Source organism: Patiria miniata, unplaced genomic scaffold (assembly GCF_015706575.1).
Source record: "Patiria miniata isolate m_02_andy unplaced genomic scaffold, ASM1570657v1 HiC_scaffold_8, whole genome shotgun sequence".
Taxonomy (NCBI): Eukaryota; Metazoa; Echinodermata; class Asteroidea; order Valvatida; family Asterinidae; genus Patiria; species Patiria miniata.
In genome coordinates this window covers 12,180,950-12,197,070 of record NW_024037075.1, presented here as the reverse complement: position 1 = coordinate 12,197,070, position 16,121 = coordinate 12,180,950, and the positions used below count along the sequence as shown (strand labels likewise).

General features: G+C 41.3%; 1 protein-coding gene across 5 annotated transcripts in view; it reads right to left on the bottom strand.

The window, feature by feature from the left end:
- LOC119719076 (A-kinase anchor protein 9-like) overlaps positions 1 to 16,121 on the bottom strand; it is a 106,341-nt gene that overhangs the window by 33,272 nt on the left and 56,948 nt on the right. For all 5 annotated transcript variants that reach the window (XM_038188380.1, XM_038188381.1, XM_038188383.1 and 2 more), the window contains exons 10-16: positions 12,434 to 12,513; positions 10,414 to 10,621; positions 7,439 to 10,081; positions 6,816 to 6,895; positions 5,085 to 5,224; positions 1,778 to 2,001; positions 1,054 to 1,233 (exon numbers count right to left, since the gene is read on the bottom strand). In XM_038188380.1, coding sequence (XP_038044308.1) covers positions 1,054 to 1,233; positions 1,778 to 2,001; positions 5,085 to 5,224; positions 6,816 to 6,895; positions 7,439 to 10,081; positions 10,414 to 10,621; positions 12,434 to 12,513 — 3,555 coding nt within the window. The remainder of the gene's footprint in view (positions 1 to 1,053; positions 1,234 to 1,777; positions 2,002 to 5,084; positions 5,225 to 6,815; positions 6,896 to 7,438; positions 10,082 to 10,413; positions 10,622 to 12,433; positions 12,514 to 16,121) is intronic.

Sequence of the window (16,121 nt, the reverse complement as noted above, 5' to 3'; positions counted from 1 at the left end):
TCATATTTATCTGCAGCCAATCACAGCGCCATGACTGTTGGTTCCCCGGATGCTGTTTACACGTTGTGTACACACGCGGCTTCGAGCTGAAAATGCATGCACATGGCATCGTATAGTACACACATACGTACGTAAATGTACATGTACATGTACATGTACATTGAATACTCGCTTGCACACACCCCATCTCAGAGCTACGTGTATGTTGTAGAGAGGGGATCGCGTGCGTTCGGCGGCGGCGGAAAATAAAATAAACGGAAATAAAATCAAAGCTTACGCGCGGGGGAAAAAGCGGTGGGAAATCTGGACCATCGGAAGAAAAAAAGCGAAAAAGGAAGGAAAACAAAATGTGGCACGCTGAACAAAAAAGCGGAAATCCGCTAAATAGCGGAGATTTCACACCCCTGTAAAAAATACCCTTTAGCACATTGTTTTTACTCCTCCTTATATCAATAAAACCATACAGTGCTTGCGAGGTTTGGGAGGTTTGTGAGGTTTGTGAGGTTTGTGAGGTTTGTGAGGTTTGTGAGGTTTGGGAGGTTTGGGAGGTTTGGGAGGTTTGTGAGGTTTGGGGCGGTATGAGGAGTAACAGGCAGGGCAGTTTGGGGTTGTATATGGGGTGGCACAACTCCCAGGGAATGTTCTAGGGAAATTTCCCGAATCCTCAAAAATCCATCAATTTGGATGCCAATTTCAGTTTGGTCCTTCCTTTAATGGTAAGAAAGGAGAGTTGGGGGGCACCACAAGAAGAGACATTTGAAAAATTAGGGTATTTGTGGTCTAGCATGCCAAACTCAAAATCTTGTTGTTAGCTCTACGGATTGTGGATTCTACTCTAGCCATTACGGTTGTGCTTTGGTGTCCTTGGGCAAGACACTTTATCATGAATTGCCTCTTTCCACCTAGATGATTATCAGGTATTGATTTTAAAACCAACAGTTCAATTGAGATTTGAATCATAATGAAAAGTAGTCCGCAAGTCAAACACCACTGTGAATTGAAATGATACCACACGAAAACTCCAGACTGGTTGCTGTCCCGCCTCCCACTTACTTGTCACAAGCTCCTCCCCCTCCGTGTCCAGGTCCGGCCCGCTGAACATGCTCTCCATCAGCTGCTGGGATAACTCCAAACCCTCATCGCTGAAGAATGAGGCAACGCTGGTGTCGTGCAGTGCATCGGGGGGTCCGTCTGGGGGTCCATCCGGGGGTTTGCCCCTGGCTGCTGCCTGGGCTGGGGGGTCAATACAAATTTGTCAAATTAGGAGAATTTTTCCAGATGTATCAGTTGAATCACATAATGCTAAAGTAAAAACTTGACACTCATTTTAGAATTTTTGTTTTTACACTAACCTTCCCAAATCCTCCAAAATGTTCTTTGCGAAATGGAGGATTTTGCAGGATTGAGGCTATATGGCAAAAATGTGTGGCTGAGAATGGAGGATGCACTATGTCAAGGTCTTGGGCCAGACCTTGTGTTGTTTATGCTCAGCTGTGCATAAATTTAGGCCTAGATTATACTTGAAACCCTCCGCACTGCTCCAGGATGTCACTGGCTCTGCCTCAACATATCGACAGTGATAGCTGGAGGATTTTGCAGGATTGAGGCAGTGGTCACCCCTCCAAGGACCACACTCAAGAAATAACGGAGAATTTTGCAGCATTGAGGCTGTATGCAATTTTTACATGGAGGCAGTTGGAGGATTTTGCAGGATTGAGGGTGCATCCTAGCAAAAATGCCTAGGGAATTAGGGTTCATCTTGTTTTTTTAGACCTACCTCCCCCGAGTTGCAAGCTAGCCCCGCCCTCCGCAGCCTCCCCTTCGGCCTCCGTCCGACCCTCACCCTCCCTGCTGTCCGACCTGCCCTCCCCCGCCGACCGAGTGGTAGCGGCCGCCAGCTTGGCCATCTGCCTGTTGATGGTTTCCTCGGTTGCCATGGTAGCGCGGACCGCTGCGGTGAGCACAGCCAGCAGATGGTTGTTTGCTTCTTGCAAAGCAGCCCTGGAAACAAAATTGTTATGAGCAATTTGAAAATAATAAATTGATAAAATTCTAAAAAATATTAAATCTGTTGGCCCTACATAAAATAATATGGCTTTTCTGTTTATTAAAAGATCATGAAAAAAGTAAGACTGCTGCAAACTGCTTACTGATTGGGTGGACCTGAAATATATAAATCTAAAAATTAATGTGGCCTGACGTTGCGAACTTAGCAAGTTCTTCTTCAGAGGCTAAAACAGAAATGACAGAGGTACATACATTAACATGGGGGTGCACACAAACATGCAGGGATGAAAGAAGAAACACAAAAGGAGGATTAGGTGGGAAAGGTGTGGAAAGATGCAGGGGAGGGTGGATGAGAGAACAAAGAAACAAAGGGAGATGGCAAACCACAAGGGGTCTGGTATGAACAGGGGAGGGACCAGAAAGGGGAAGGATCAAAGGTCACAGGGAGTGGGAACGGACAAAAGAGTGTGGGAGTGAAGGGGGATTATGCGGGGGAGGGGGGGGGGGAACAGTATGGAGGTGGAAAGGGATGAAAGATGGGGAAAGATGGGGAAACACAAACAATGAAGACCAGGTGGATTATCTGTAACAGAAGACAATGGAGGAAGAAAAATATCAATCATTTCCAAGTTGGATGTTGAGACCATGTGGTTGAATAGTTCGAAGACGATTCATCCACACTTTCTCTCTGCTGAGGCGAACTGAGTCCTTGCGATGGCCAAGAGATTCAATGCTGGGCTGGGGGGTCAATACAAATTTGCCCTGCAAAATCATATCAGAAATGGAGTGGTTAGGCAGGTTGAAGTGATGACCAACAGGGGTGTCTAGTTTCTTGGTGTTGACCGTTGACCGGTGGGCATAGAAACGCTTCTTGAGCGTATTCTTAGTCTCACCTACATACTGCACTCCACAGACCCTGCAAGAAATAAGATATATGACATTAGGGGTGTTACAAGTGATGTTACCAATGGTTCTGTGGGTAGTGACAGAAGAGTGGCCAGAAAAGGAGTCAGACTCCTGGATATGAATCTGGCAGACAACACATCTGGAACTGCACTTGAAAGTACCATGCTGGGTGGGAGGGGATGCATCTAAGGATGGGACTTCAGCTCGAACAATCAAGTCACGTAGATTACGAGGACGCCTGTAAGCCAATGTGGGGCCGTTGGGGATGGCGCGGGCAAGGCGATCTGAAGTATGGAGGATATGATGATTGTCATTAGTGATTTTGCGAAGGGGAGGGAGATTGGGGTGAAACGTGGTAACCAAGGGAATCATGGGTTTGGCCATGGCATCAGGGGCCTTTCCCGTGAGAGCTAGATTTCTGGGGATAGCTTTAGCTCTGGCAATGGCACGATGAACTTGGCGAGAGCTGTGACCCCTGGCCACCAAGTTGTTCCTCATTAAAAGATCAGTTAAATTGTTGTAAAAAACCCAGCTGTTGCATTTCAGAGAATCTGTAGTCGTTATAGAGCTAAAAAATCAGACAAATATTGGGACATTTTTCTTTCTATATCATATCGTGCAGACAACATGCATATGAACAACTTCATGTAATGACTGTTCCATTTTAGGTTGAACTTTGACCTAAAGTCTGAGTCAAGTAATCAAAATGTCAGCCTAAAGGCAAACACAGTGCTTTACACAGCAGTAGTACTTTTTTTTTTTTTTTCTGAATGTCAATTCGGAACAGATGTTAAAGTGGGCGTGTACAATAATCAACTCCATATCAACTTACATGTACACATAATTGGCTGTGGTGATGCATGTACAATCACCGAGAATCACATAAAGAGAGTACACTGATATCAACAAATACAGGGCGAGTCAAAAAAAGCGGAAACCCAAACCCCCACAAATATATTTCATATTTAAAAGAATATGTAGCACCAAAAATTATAATGACTTGAAAGCCAATTTCATAAGCTACTTTTAGATGAAAAAAATAAATGAAATTGCTCAATGCTTACAAAGAATATCACCATTTAAAGGGAATGTACATCACTGGCTTTTGCTGTAATTTTCAGAAATGAACTATTTGATGGGTTAGTATATAATAGATCAAATATTGTTACATTGACATTTTTGAAGTTTTGTGATCGAAAATGCTGGAAAAGCCATGAAAAACAAAAATGTTCAAGTAGTCTGGTTCCCTGACTCCACTTAAGATGAAATGGATCAATTTATAGATGCCGGAAAATTGTAAGGTAACAGAACCAGTCTAGCTGGCCTGCACCCGTTCATGAACATGTAACCAATAGCAAACAAAATTTTGACTGAAAAAAAATGGTAAATTTGGAGCAGTAGATGAAAAATAGTTAGGTTTTTCCAACGGTGGTCAGCCGACCACCGTTGGAAATTTATACAAAAATACAATTTTCTTGAAAATGACTTCACACCAGGTGCCATAATTTTACAGGATGCTTTAGACTGTCATTAACCAACATCCTAGTAAGGTATTTCGTAAAAACTTGGTAGTTTTATTTGTTGATGTTTGCAAATGTTGTATATTCCCTTTAAACGCAATGACCCTAAAACCTGTCTCGTCCAAAACAAGCAATTTATTGTGTGTGTTGAACTTGTTTGGAACAACGAAGGAAATGACACAGAATACTTGTTTCAACAACTGTCACCAACTGTAGTACACGATATCTTTATTAACAACCCATGGTAAGGCAAACAATATGATTTATAAAATCTACTTTTTTTAAAGACGGGCCGTTAAAAGGACTTTGTTGAATATTGTAAATGTTTAAACTGAGATTTTATCGCTGGTGATGTTTGAAGACAATTGTGACGACGATTCTTGAAATCGCATTTTTTTTGGACGAGACAGGTTTTAGGGTCATTGAGTTTAAAGGGTGATATTCTTTGAACGGATTGACCAATTTCAGTAATTTTTTCATCTAAGAGTAGCTTATGAAATTGGCTTTCCAGTCATTATTATTGTTGGTGCTACAAATGTTTTTAAATATGAAATAAAACTTTTGGGGTTTGGGTTCCGCTTTTTTTTAATCACCCTGTATAACCACTGCACAAAAAAAAAAATTAAATGCAGAAAAAATGATTTGTCCTACTTTTCGCTGCTCAGTCGGTCCGCGTCGGCCCGCATCATGCTCAGTAAGTTCCCGCCTTCTTCGTTTTCGCGCTCCCGTCGGCTGATCACGGTGTCGTACTGCGCAATCTGCTGCAACAACGCCATGTTCTCTTGCTGTAACTATGGTGACAAGGTCAAAGAAAACAAGGGGGCCATCTTGAATAACGTTTAAATTCAAAACGGGACCGCTTGTAACCTTCTCAAAAGAACAGAACTTATTCCACAAACGGTTGAATCCAATCAAAGAACACAGGACGCAAAAATACATTTTACAGCTTAACAAGTTCTTTCTCTCGCAGAAGATTTGAGCATGGAAATCTGTCTCGATTTGCACATTTTTGCAGCAATCCTCCCATTTAATCAAAGATAAATATCTCGGGCATCAAGCAAATAGTCTGATACCAAAGCTTAATATGTCATAATGATAAACGCTTCTAGGTTCCAGACTTACCACCACCTCTTGCTCTGGAAAGTTGGTCGTCACAAGAACTAGACTACACTTGTCGGGGCAGCGGCCATTTTGAATAAGAACTTAAGAACTAAGAACTTTTTGCAAACACGATAACTTGAACCCGAACTGAAGTCATTTCCAAAGTAAAATTACTTATCTTTCATTTCCAAATCCCTAATTCCAGTTTCAAAAAAAAAATAGAAGAATTTTCAGAAAAACAAATTTGCTTTGAATATTCACAGTAGCATTCGCTGCAGCCCTAATGTTAAGGAACGCACAAACATTCAATACTTAATACAGAGAGGATGTCCCTACCTACATTGTGCCAACCACACAGGAAGTCGATCATACCATTTCAGGGGCGGGTGAAACGCTATACGAGGGACACTTATTGATTTCCCTTAGTCAAAAACATCATTTCCTGTCTTTCATTAATTGTTATTAAAACCTTAGTAAATTTGAAACTTATCTTCCAGTACCATTTTATTATACTAAAAAAGGACAGAAATATGAAACATGTTTTTTAAAGGTCGAGGTCGAATCGAAATGACGTCCCTTAGTGAAAATGGCACATCCCTGGAGGAACGCTTAAACAGGAAGTGGGGAATTTTTGAGCAGTTGGAGGAAGTGTTAGCGTCTGCGCAGCTTGAGTAAAACTGATGTTTGTTCAGTGGCCAAAACATTAGCGATACTTTCATTACGGGTAGTACTGTCCGATTTAAGGACTTAAGAAAATCACTCAAAATTACACAACAATACAACGTGTGAAAAAAATTACCAAGTATGTCACCTGATAATTTTTTCTGAAGTCATTGGCACATTTTATTTTATACATTTAGGTAAATTAAATATTCCTTTTATTGAGTCAGTTACCTTGACCGGACATCGAACAGCTCTAGGATTGGAAAATACAATTAAAAAGTCCTTTGTTACTTGTTCCTGGGGACTATTAAGCATGACAGGTGTTTTCCTAATTGAAAAAAACATCACAAAGAAGTCTTGAAACTATTTTCCCAGGAATTATTATACAAGTCGTTAATTAGCTTACCAGCAAGAAATAACTCTTACGTTTGGCATTCATGATAAGTGAGGGCTCTCCTTACGTAAACAACTGCTCACATTTAATGACTACAAAATTTAACAACTTGGATTTACAACAACACAAGCTTAATATAGCCCTATGGCAAATTCCAATGCATTTTTATACACACATGAATATTTGCAAATAAACAATCACTGATTCATTTTGGGGAATTTTACCTGGTTTGACTGCTGTTGAAGCTTTTCCACTTCCTCCCTCTGTTGCTCTTCTTTCTCTTTCATCATCTGATCCAGCTCACCTGCAATGGCAGAGGGGGTATTGTCAAGTCGCGGATCGGCTCTGCCCACTTTACTGTGAAGGTGAAGGCCATGTTGTGGGGGGAGGGTTGGACAACTTTGGTCAACAGAGGGGGTAATCACAACCTGCACACCCTACACATTGTAATTAATGCATGAACTCTCCTGCCGAGTCAGTGCAGAAATGTACCAAATTTTCATTCAATAAAAAATAGATATGTTGGGTTTGGGGTACATTTTTTTTTTAATTATAGGCAGTTTGTAAAGTGATGGGTTTCATGAAAACTCTTTGTATTTTTTTTATGACTAACACCTATTAAATTGGTTTCATTTCAATATATGAAGATAAAATGATGAAAAATGACAAACAAATATGTTGTTGAACTTTTCAATTTCTGTTTTCAAACTCCCCAAGCTAGTATTTGTTTCAAACTTAAAGGACACATTAGCCCATAGAGCTGCTGACGAAGGAGTCTAATATCTTGACTCTTTTTAGTCGAGTTTACCCACTAAGCTCCCAGATCCCTGTTAAGAGATTGACTGACCTTTCTCCTGCTCAGCTTGATGCATCAGCTGCTCTTGCAACTCCTCAAGTGCTGTCTCAATCTCTTCCTGATGCTTCTTCATCAGTTCTTCTACCGCCTCCTTCACTCTCCCTTCCTGCTCCTCCTTCACGGCCTCTATCTCCTGCTGATGTTCCCCCTTGAGCCTCTGAATCTCACTCTCGTGGGCGTCCTTGAGAGCCAAAAGACTTCCCTGCTTCCCGTCTCCGAGTTCACTCTGGAGACGTAGCACCTCCCTCCGATGAGCCTCCTCCAGGTCCATCTTGGCTGATTCGATCTCGCGCTCGGAATCCGTGGCAATGGCCTCAAGCTGATCCTCGTGATTCACTCTTAACTTCGCCAACTGCTCTTCGTGGTTCTGTTTCAGCTCCATGAGTTCCGTCTCGTGTTTTTCCCGCACCGTCTCTTTCTCCGCCTGCTGCCCTTGGATTTCCTCTTCCAAGCTGCGTATCCTCTCCTTGAACTCTTTCTCGATGGAGCTCCGCAGCATCTCTTTCATGTACTCCAACTCTTGCCGGTGCTCGGACTCTAGCTCATCCGTGACCTGCCGGAACTTAGCCATGTGGTCGGAGACAAGGTCTTCCGTGACTTGAGCCTTCTCCTCCTCATGTTTGGCTTTGATGGATTCCAGGAGCTCCTCGGCATTCAGGATGTGAGCTCGCTCCTTCTCCATTTGCTCCCCCATCTTCTTTTTCTCCTCGTTCAGAGTTTCGGCTAGATCAACTTTGAGAGCTTCCAGCTCCTCAAAGTGCTGTGATTTTAAGTCACTTATCTCTTTGGCGTGTTCCTCATCTAGAACTCTTCGGAGCTCCTCAAGCTCCTTCGCTTGTTCCTCTTGGAGGGATTCCTGGGCATCGTTGAGCTCCTGCTCAAAGTTGTTCTGCAAGCGCTCATGCTGCTCTTCTAGTTCTTTATCGTGCTGCTGTTTGAGCGCCATGATATCCGTGTCTTGGCTCTCAACAAATTTATCCAGCATGGCCTGGTGCTCCTGCATGAAGTTGACTTGCATCTCCTCCAGCTCCTTGGCAGATTGGAGCTGAGTGGTTCTCGTGAGAGACTCAATCTCTTCGGTCATCGTCGCCTTAATCATCTCCAGCTGGTTGTCATATTGTCTCACCAGGTTCTCCTTGAGAGCCTGAACCTCTGGTGCCTCTCCACTCTCAATTCCCTCCCGGAGAGCTCTGAGAGCATCTTCTGTGTCAGCCAGCTGCTGCTTCAAATTGGCAATCTCATTGGCATACTTTTCTCCTACCTTGTCTTCATCCTTCATGCGATTGTCTAGTTGGTCTTCAAGGTCATCTTTTCTCTTTTCTAAATCTTGAATTTTCTCCATCTGTCCATCAAGAACCGTCTGTATACTTTCCATCTCCTGAGCCTTCTCCATGGTGACCTCAGCAAGGATGCGAGCAACCTCATCAGTTATCTTGTCCTGGGCTTGCTGCTCCAGGTCTGCCTGCATAGTCCGGAACTGAATATCAAACTCTTCTTTGGCCTCTGCTTTGGCCCGTTTCCCCTCAATGTCCTTCTGCAGTTCCAGCTCGCCTTGAAGTGAATCCATCTCAACTGCAAGCTTGTGCTCCAAGTCATCCTTCAGCTGTGACATTTCCTCCTCGTGGGCAAACTTGAGTTCCTCTTTGATTCGCTGGGACTCCTCTTCCACCTGCCGTGCAGTCTCGGCAGCACACTCCAGCCGAAGCTTTGTTATGGCCTTGGTGTTCTCCTCTGAGAGCTGTTGTCGCAGTTCTTCCAGCTCCTCCAGGTGGATCTGCTTGAGGTTCTCAACCTCCAAGGCATGTCTCGTATTCAGTAAATCCTTAGCAGCCATCAATTCAGCTTCCAGTTTTAGTTCCGACTCGAGATTCCTCCGCTCCAGTTCCATCCTGTTCTCGTGCTGCAGCTCCTCTTTCATGTTATCCATCCTGGCTTGATACTCCTCCTCCAGGATGCCCCTCAGTTCACTCCTCAGCTGCTGTTTGACCTCCGCCTCGATCTCCGCAAAGCGCTCAGGAGATTGGGGCGGAGAGCTCTCAACATCCGACAGGTGCGTCATCATCATCATAGTCTGGGCATAGCTACGCTGTTTCGGTCTCCCATCCTCTTCATCATCCTCTTTAGAGCCGTGCTCCCGCTCTTCCTCATACTGCGCCTTGAGATCAGCCATCTCCTGGGCCCAACGCTTCTCATTTTCTACGACCCGCTCCTCGAAGTAGGTCCGTAGCTTCTCCAGCTCCTGGCTGTGCTCATCTTGGAGCTTTGCCCTGACCACTGTCAGTTCATCCTGGAGCTTCCTGATCTCATTCTTGTAAACTTCAACAGCTTCTTCTCCAATAACCTTCCCCCTCTTGGCTCTCTCCTCCAGACTAAGCTCCTCATCTCCTCCCTCTCTGACCATGGCTTCCAGAACCCCATTTCGCAACTCCAGCACTTCATTTCTCTCCTTTAGCTTGTCATGAGCCGTCTGCAGGAGGGACAGCTCACTCTTGAGGTAGGTGGTGGACTCCTGTCGACCTCTCTCTTGCTCCAAGTCTTCCCTCATCTTGGCCAGCTGTGCATACTCTGCCTGCATCTTGGCTTGAATGCCCTGTAACTCTTCTTGGTGGACCTTCTCCAGGTGCTGCCTCATTTCTGCCAAAAAAGCACGCAAATAAATTTAGCGGTAACAAAACTAAAAAACACCTTCAACTGAAATACAGTTTCGGTCAGGTTTCTTAATTTTCAATTCTGGTAATTTTAAAAACCTATAACCTCTGACTCTAACCTACAAATGGACCAAAAACCTTTGAAACCTAAAACCCTTTCCTTCAATCTCTTGTAAAAACACATTGCCTATGTTTTCCCTTCAGTTTTTTCGCAACCGTTCTTTTTCTAGCATCTCAGTGGCCAAGCCAATCTATTAGCTTGACCTCTGACCTGCATCTACCTTTGGCCTATGACCCCTTAACCACTGTGACCTTTACCTTCAGCCTGGTTGAGCAGTGTCTCTCTCTCCTTCAGAAGCAGGTCTACATCGGACCGGTGTTCCCGTTCCAGTTCTTCCTTGCCCGCCTGTCCCTTGCTGAGCAGCTCCCGTTCTGCCTCCAGCTCCGCTTTGTATTTAGCTTCCATCTCTTCCCTGAGGTGCCTCAGCTGTTCCAAGACCTTCTGGTCCCACTCATTGGCCAGGCTCTAGTCAAATCAAGCACCACAGATACAATGTCAGCTAAGAAGGTAATATACAGGGTGGTTTAAAAGGCAGAAATTTATGGCAACATCCGACCTATCTCAACTACGGTTGCACAACGCAGAGCCCGCCTTGCCGGCCACTGCTACAGAGCCGAAGAGCAAGTTGTCTTTGACCTCATCTGCTGGAGATTGCCTTGCCCCAATAGAGGGAGGAGACCCCTCAACTACGTCGACACTGTATGCAATGATGTGAGCCAGCACGTTGATGACATCACCACGGCCATGGCGGACAAGAGAGTCTGGAAGAGTTTGGTTTCATCCATCTCGGCTGCGGCCGCCCAATGATGAATGATGAAAAAGAAGGAAACCCACTTTTGACAGCAATTTTGGTATTAAAATATTGATCTATAAACATAAGTGACAAAAAAAATTGCAAATACATGTTTTGCCTCTGAGATGGAAGTTTAAAATGTTCATGTGCCAACTTTTTTGTCCACAGATGGCTTTATCCCCTTGACAGAGCTCCGCAACTTGATTTGAAGACAAAAAACACCACACTAGACTTATCGGTACACGTTGACAACAGTGATTTTGGTGACTGTTTTCAAATTAGCATAACACTATTCTTGCGAGTTTTTTTTAAAGAGTTTTTCACGTATGGTTGAAGAGCTATACTTCACTACATTATAAAAAAAAAACCAGTTCAAATGAGTAAAGTAAGTACATTAAAATTCCTGTCAAAAGTAAGTGGGTTTACTTCTTTTTTTCTGCATCACCCTGTACAACTTTTTCTTTTGCTGTAATTTTCAGAAATGGATGGATTTTGGGGGTTAGTATTTTATAGCAAATATTGTTACACCGACCTGTTTAAAGGTTTGTGTTCATGGATGCTTGGAAAAACCAAAAAAAAATTGCTTTACTTGTAGTCTGGTTCCCTGACCCTACTTCAGACGAAACGGAGCAATTTATAGACGTTTGGAAATTGTCAGGTCAGGGAACCACACTAGCTGGCTTGCACCCGTCCACGGATTGCAGACAAAATGAGGAATAACTAAATTTGGCAAATTGGGGGCACCGACAGTATTTGAGAAAAGTCAGTTTTTTCCAACGATGGTTGGCTGGGGGAGGGGGTAGCTGTTTGGGGGAAGGGGTGTCAGCAGACATGTGCTACTTTTTTTTCTGCATTACTTTCCTATTTATTGTGGTCCAAGGGGGGGGGGGGGAGACGGAGATATAAGTACCGGTATGTTAGTCTTTCTTATTGGCAAAATCATGCGGTATACACATGAAAACCTGTTAAAGAGGTTGTGGAATGCTCGAAGACATTTCCGTCATTTTTCAGGTACATGTAGCCTAACGTGTGATGAAATAAAAACGACTATTGTTTCTGTCATAAAATGAGTACAAAGGGTACTTTTGAGAGCTGTTTTTCAAGTCCTGTCATGCCTGTTTCGACCCAAACGTGCAATTTGTGTAAAAGTCGTCGTTGAGGGCAGCAAACAAAACACAGTATATCGTGACGTGATAAACAGGACTCCCGATGCAGAGTAGCATAAACGAGTCCTGTTTATTACATCACGATTTACTGTGTTTTGTTTGCTGCCCGCAACGACGACTTTTCAAAAAATTGCACGTTCGGGTCGAAACAGGACCTGAAAAATAGCTCTCAAAATACCCTTTGTACTCATTTCATGACAGAAACAATAGTCGTTTTTATTTCATCACACCTTAGGCTACATATACCCAAAAAATGACGGAAATGTCTTCGAGCATTCCACAACCTCTTTAACCAATTGAAGAGAGACTGAGACTAACCTCAATGACCTCTTGGTGCTCCTGGCTGAGGCGACGTTTCAGTCGAGTGAACAATTCTTTGGAATTGTCATTGACGTCATCTGCGAGAAAAAAAATAACCAATTCAAGCATTTAAAACACTCAACCAACGTCTCTACAATTAAGCTGTTCTTTGTGCTGACTGCTGTCACTTTTTTACTAAAATTCTGCATATGTGACATATTTGGCGCTCATAATGTATGTCTGTTTTAATACTGAAGGACAAAACCCAATATTAAAATGTATATCTCCTTAACACCAAAATTCCATCGAAAAGTAAATTGTTATGCTTTTCCAGGTCAACCGTTGTTACTTGCAGCCCTGCGGTTAACGTGAAACATGCCAAGTGCAACGTAAATCAAAAACCATAAGAGAACAAAGCCTTTATTCACAAATCAACAAGATATGCTACAACCAATAAGCCTGTGTACTGATGACATCACACTTTGTTTACACGTGTGTTTTTTTATCGGAGCCCTGGTGGGATGATGGTTTTGTAGCCCCATAGATAAGTGCACACGTAAACAAAGTGTGATGTCATCTGTACAGAGGATTATAGAAACCCTCTCCATGCTTTTTTTTTTCAAGTTACAAATCGATTTCATTACATTGCATATATGCTAAAACTACACATGTACATTTGTACAGTAAATGTATCATCAACAAAAATTAATAAATAAGGCCAAGTACAAAAATAAAAGTATTTTCTCTTCCCCGACCGATTCCTTTTTTCCTGGCCAACTCTTTTTTTTTTAATTCATAAATTTGCAAGATACATGTATTTTGCACATGTGTTGTCAATATATTGTCTATTTATTTAGTTCCAACAAAATTGTAGGAAGTGTTATGGCCCCTTTAGACACAAGTTTGTATCGTCAAAATAGTCAAGAAAATTGAAGAATCCATTCGCCATCTTGGAAACCGCTATCTTGGAAAAAATTGTAGCTATGTAGAAAGGATTATGGCTCCTTTAGACACAAGTTTGTATTGTCAAAATATTCAAGAAAATTGAAGAATCCATTTGCCATCTTGAAAACCGCCATCTTGAAAACTGCCATCTTTGACAAAAAAATAAAAGCGCCCGCCTCCTTCACTTTTTCAAAAAAGCCAGACGAGAAACTACTGATGTTTTTTCCCGGCCTAGATAAAATCAACCTCCATAATTGACACGAGACTTTACAACACTGGCAATTATAACAGAAACCCTACTCTTTTTTATTAAACACTTTCACAACCAGATTTGGTTTTTTTGTCACTCTTTCTCCCGCGAAGGCATTCACGTTCATTAAGTGACCAGCTCTTGTGACAGTCCGTTACCATGACAACCAAGTGATGTCATTAGGGAAAGGTTTAAGAGACTAATTGCGATTTTTCCTTTTATGCTTCGGGGCTGCCATCACTCACACACACACACGTACCAAAATCTGAAGAATCAATTTTTCAGTGAAATTCTACTGGATTTTAATATTTTATTTTTAGTTATTAAAATATTGCATTGGGAAAGATACATTAAAGATCCACACTGTTAAAGATCAAGACTGCCAAATCTGAAATCAGGGGTTAAATTTGATTGTTAAATCTATGACCTCTGAAGCAGAATCAGGCTAATATTTTATTTTTAGTTATTAAAATATTGCATTGGGAAAGATACATTAAAGATCCACACTGTTAAAGATCAAGACTGCCAAATCTGAAATCAGGGGTTAAATTGGATTGTTAAATCTATGACCTCTGAAGCAGAATCAGGCTGATCGGTGTGCAGGTTTCTTTCTTCAAATGCTTAGTCATACTTCTGATAATGAACTGGAAATTCCTGACTAAGTCCGGTACAGTTGAAATTCATAGCAGTTATGTCTGTAGAAAACCCCTAATTGTAAATTAGGCGAAGTAAAGAAAAAATATGTTTCTCGTCCCCGCCCGCTTCCTTTTTGGAGGCCGCCTGCATTTTGTTTTATTTTTGAAAAATGCAGTAAAAAACACCAAAAAAGTCCACAGATTCATCGAAAAATAAATACTTGCATCTAAAACTGTTCATTGTAGACCAATACAACTCTAAATGACACTGTAAATATGTTCAGTTCTCTTGTCCAACTTGTCTTTCATTTTAAAAGTGTCTTTGAACAGTGGAACCACCAACAGTTGCAGGACATTTTAAAATGATGGCCATCTTGAAAAAAATAAAAAATAAAAAATAAAAAACCCCTCTTCCTCCTTTTTTTCAAAATCCCGGACAAGAAACATATTTTTTTTTATTAGGTCTTAAATTATATGAAAACTAAAATTGTAAATTGTTAGTAAAACTATTGTCTTCTGCAAAATTGTAATTTTAGGATATTCTAAAAAGAAAACTAATTCCGTGAGGATAATCATTAACCCTCTCAAATCCACCTAATTCTGACACCGACATTTTATATTCACATGAAGAATGTAATATGGCTGCCCCAAATATACAACTTATTACTGTCTCACCCTGAAATATTCTAAATGTGATTTCATCTGAAGAAATTGTTTCACATTACCGTACAAGGCAGCTATAGTGGACAACAAGGCCAAAAAGAAAACGTAAGGCCCTATAATCTAATTGATGCTATTCAGTATCACGGAAAACAAAATACGTAGGATCTAGTTGCAAAATTGCCAAGCTGCAGTTATTGTGTCTTTAGGCTAAGTCTACCGAGGAGAAATAACGGATTACATTTTGTGAAAGTCGAAGCGGAAAAAGGGCTCGGGAGTGTCCCAAGTTTGATCATGCTATTAAGCATGATGAGGTCAGTATTCCTCAAATATCGAAAAACGGATCCTGCTTCTTGTGTAGTAGGATTTTAAATTTGGATTTTTATATTTAAAGTTAATGTTTTCTAAAAAATCTTTGTCCTGAAATTCTGTCTTTTTTCCTACTTTATGATCAAAATATTTTCAAAACGTACCCAAAGCGTTTCAATATTTCCTATTGTTTTTACAGATTCTGTGAACTTCTCCAAAAAAAAAATCAAATATTTTTCTTAAAATTGTCAAATTTTAAAATCTCTTTAATTTTGTTCTGTGCTCAAAAAAATTAATTTTAAAAGGTTATGTTTACAAGTACACTACACATGTACCTAAAATTTAAAAGGGTTCCATGAACATGTATATTATCAACCCCAAAAAAGGTCTAAGGCAAACCGAGAAAAATATTGGAATATTGAAACAGGAACAATTTCAATTTCTGTATATTCAACATGTTCAATGGAGAAGATGATAAACATACATTATATTCATAGGGCATGCATAATTTATTCCTAAATGGAGGCTCATTTGCATAATTAAAGCTAATCACGATCAATCTTCATGTACATGTATATCGTATCCTAGGCTTGTGCCATGAGGGAAAATACAAAAATCAATATCAGAAGAGGTGGTGAGTCTAAGCAAACAACTGCGGGATTGACCAATGTTCAAAATATGAATAAATTTGCACGGCCTATGGCAAATTAAAATAATTTCTACCATGAATAACAACCTTGAATTCAATGTGAGCTTATAAAAGGCAGCATGACTTAAATAATCAAGTCAATACATTGAATACACATGTACGGTACTGAATGGAAAAATTATTTAATTTATTACGTGCTTTGTATCATTTGTATTAATTTCCGAGCTGAATAAAAAAAAAAAAAAATCATCAAGTCTT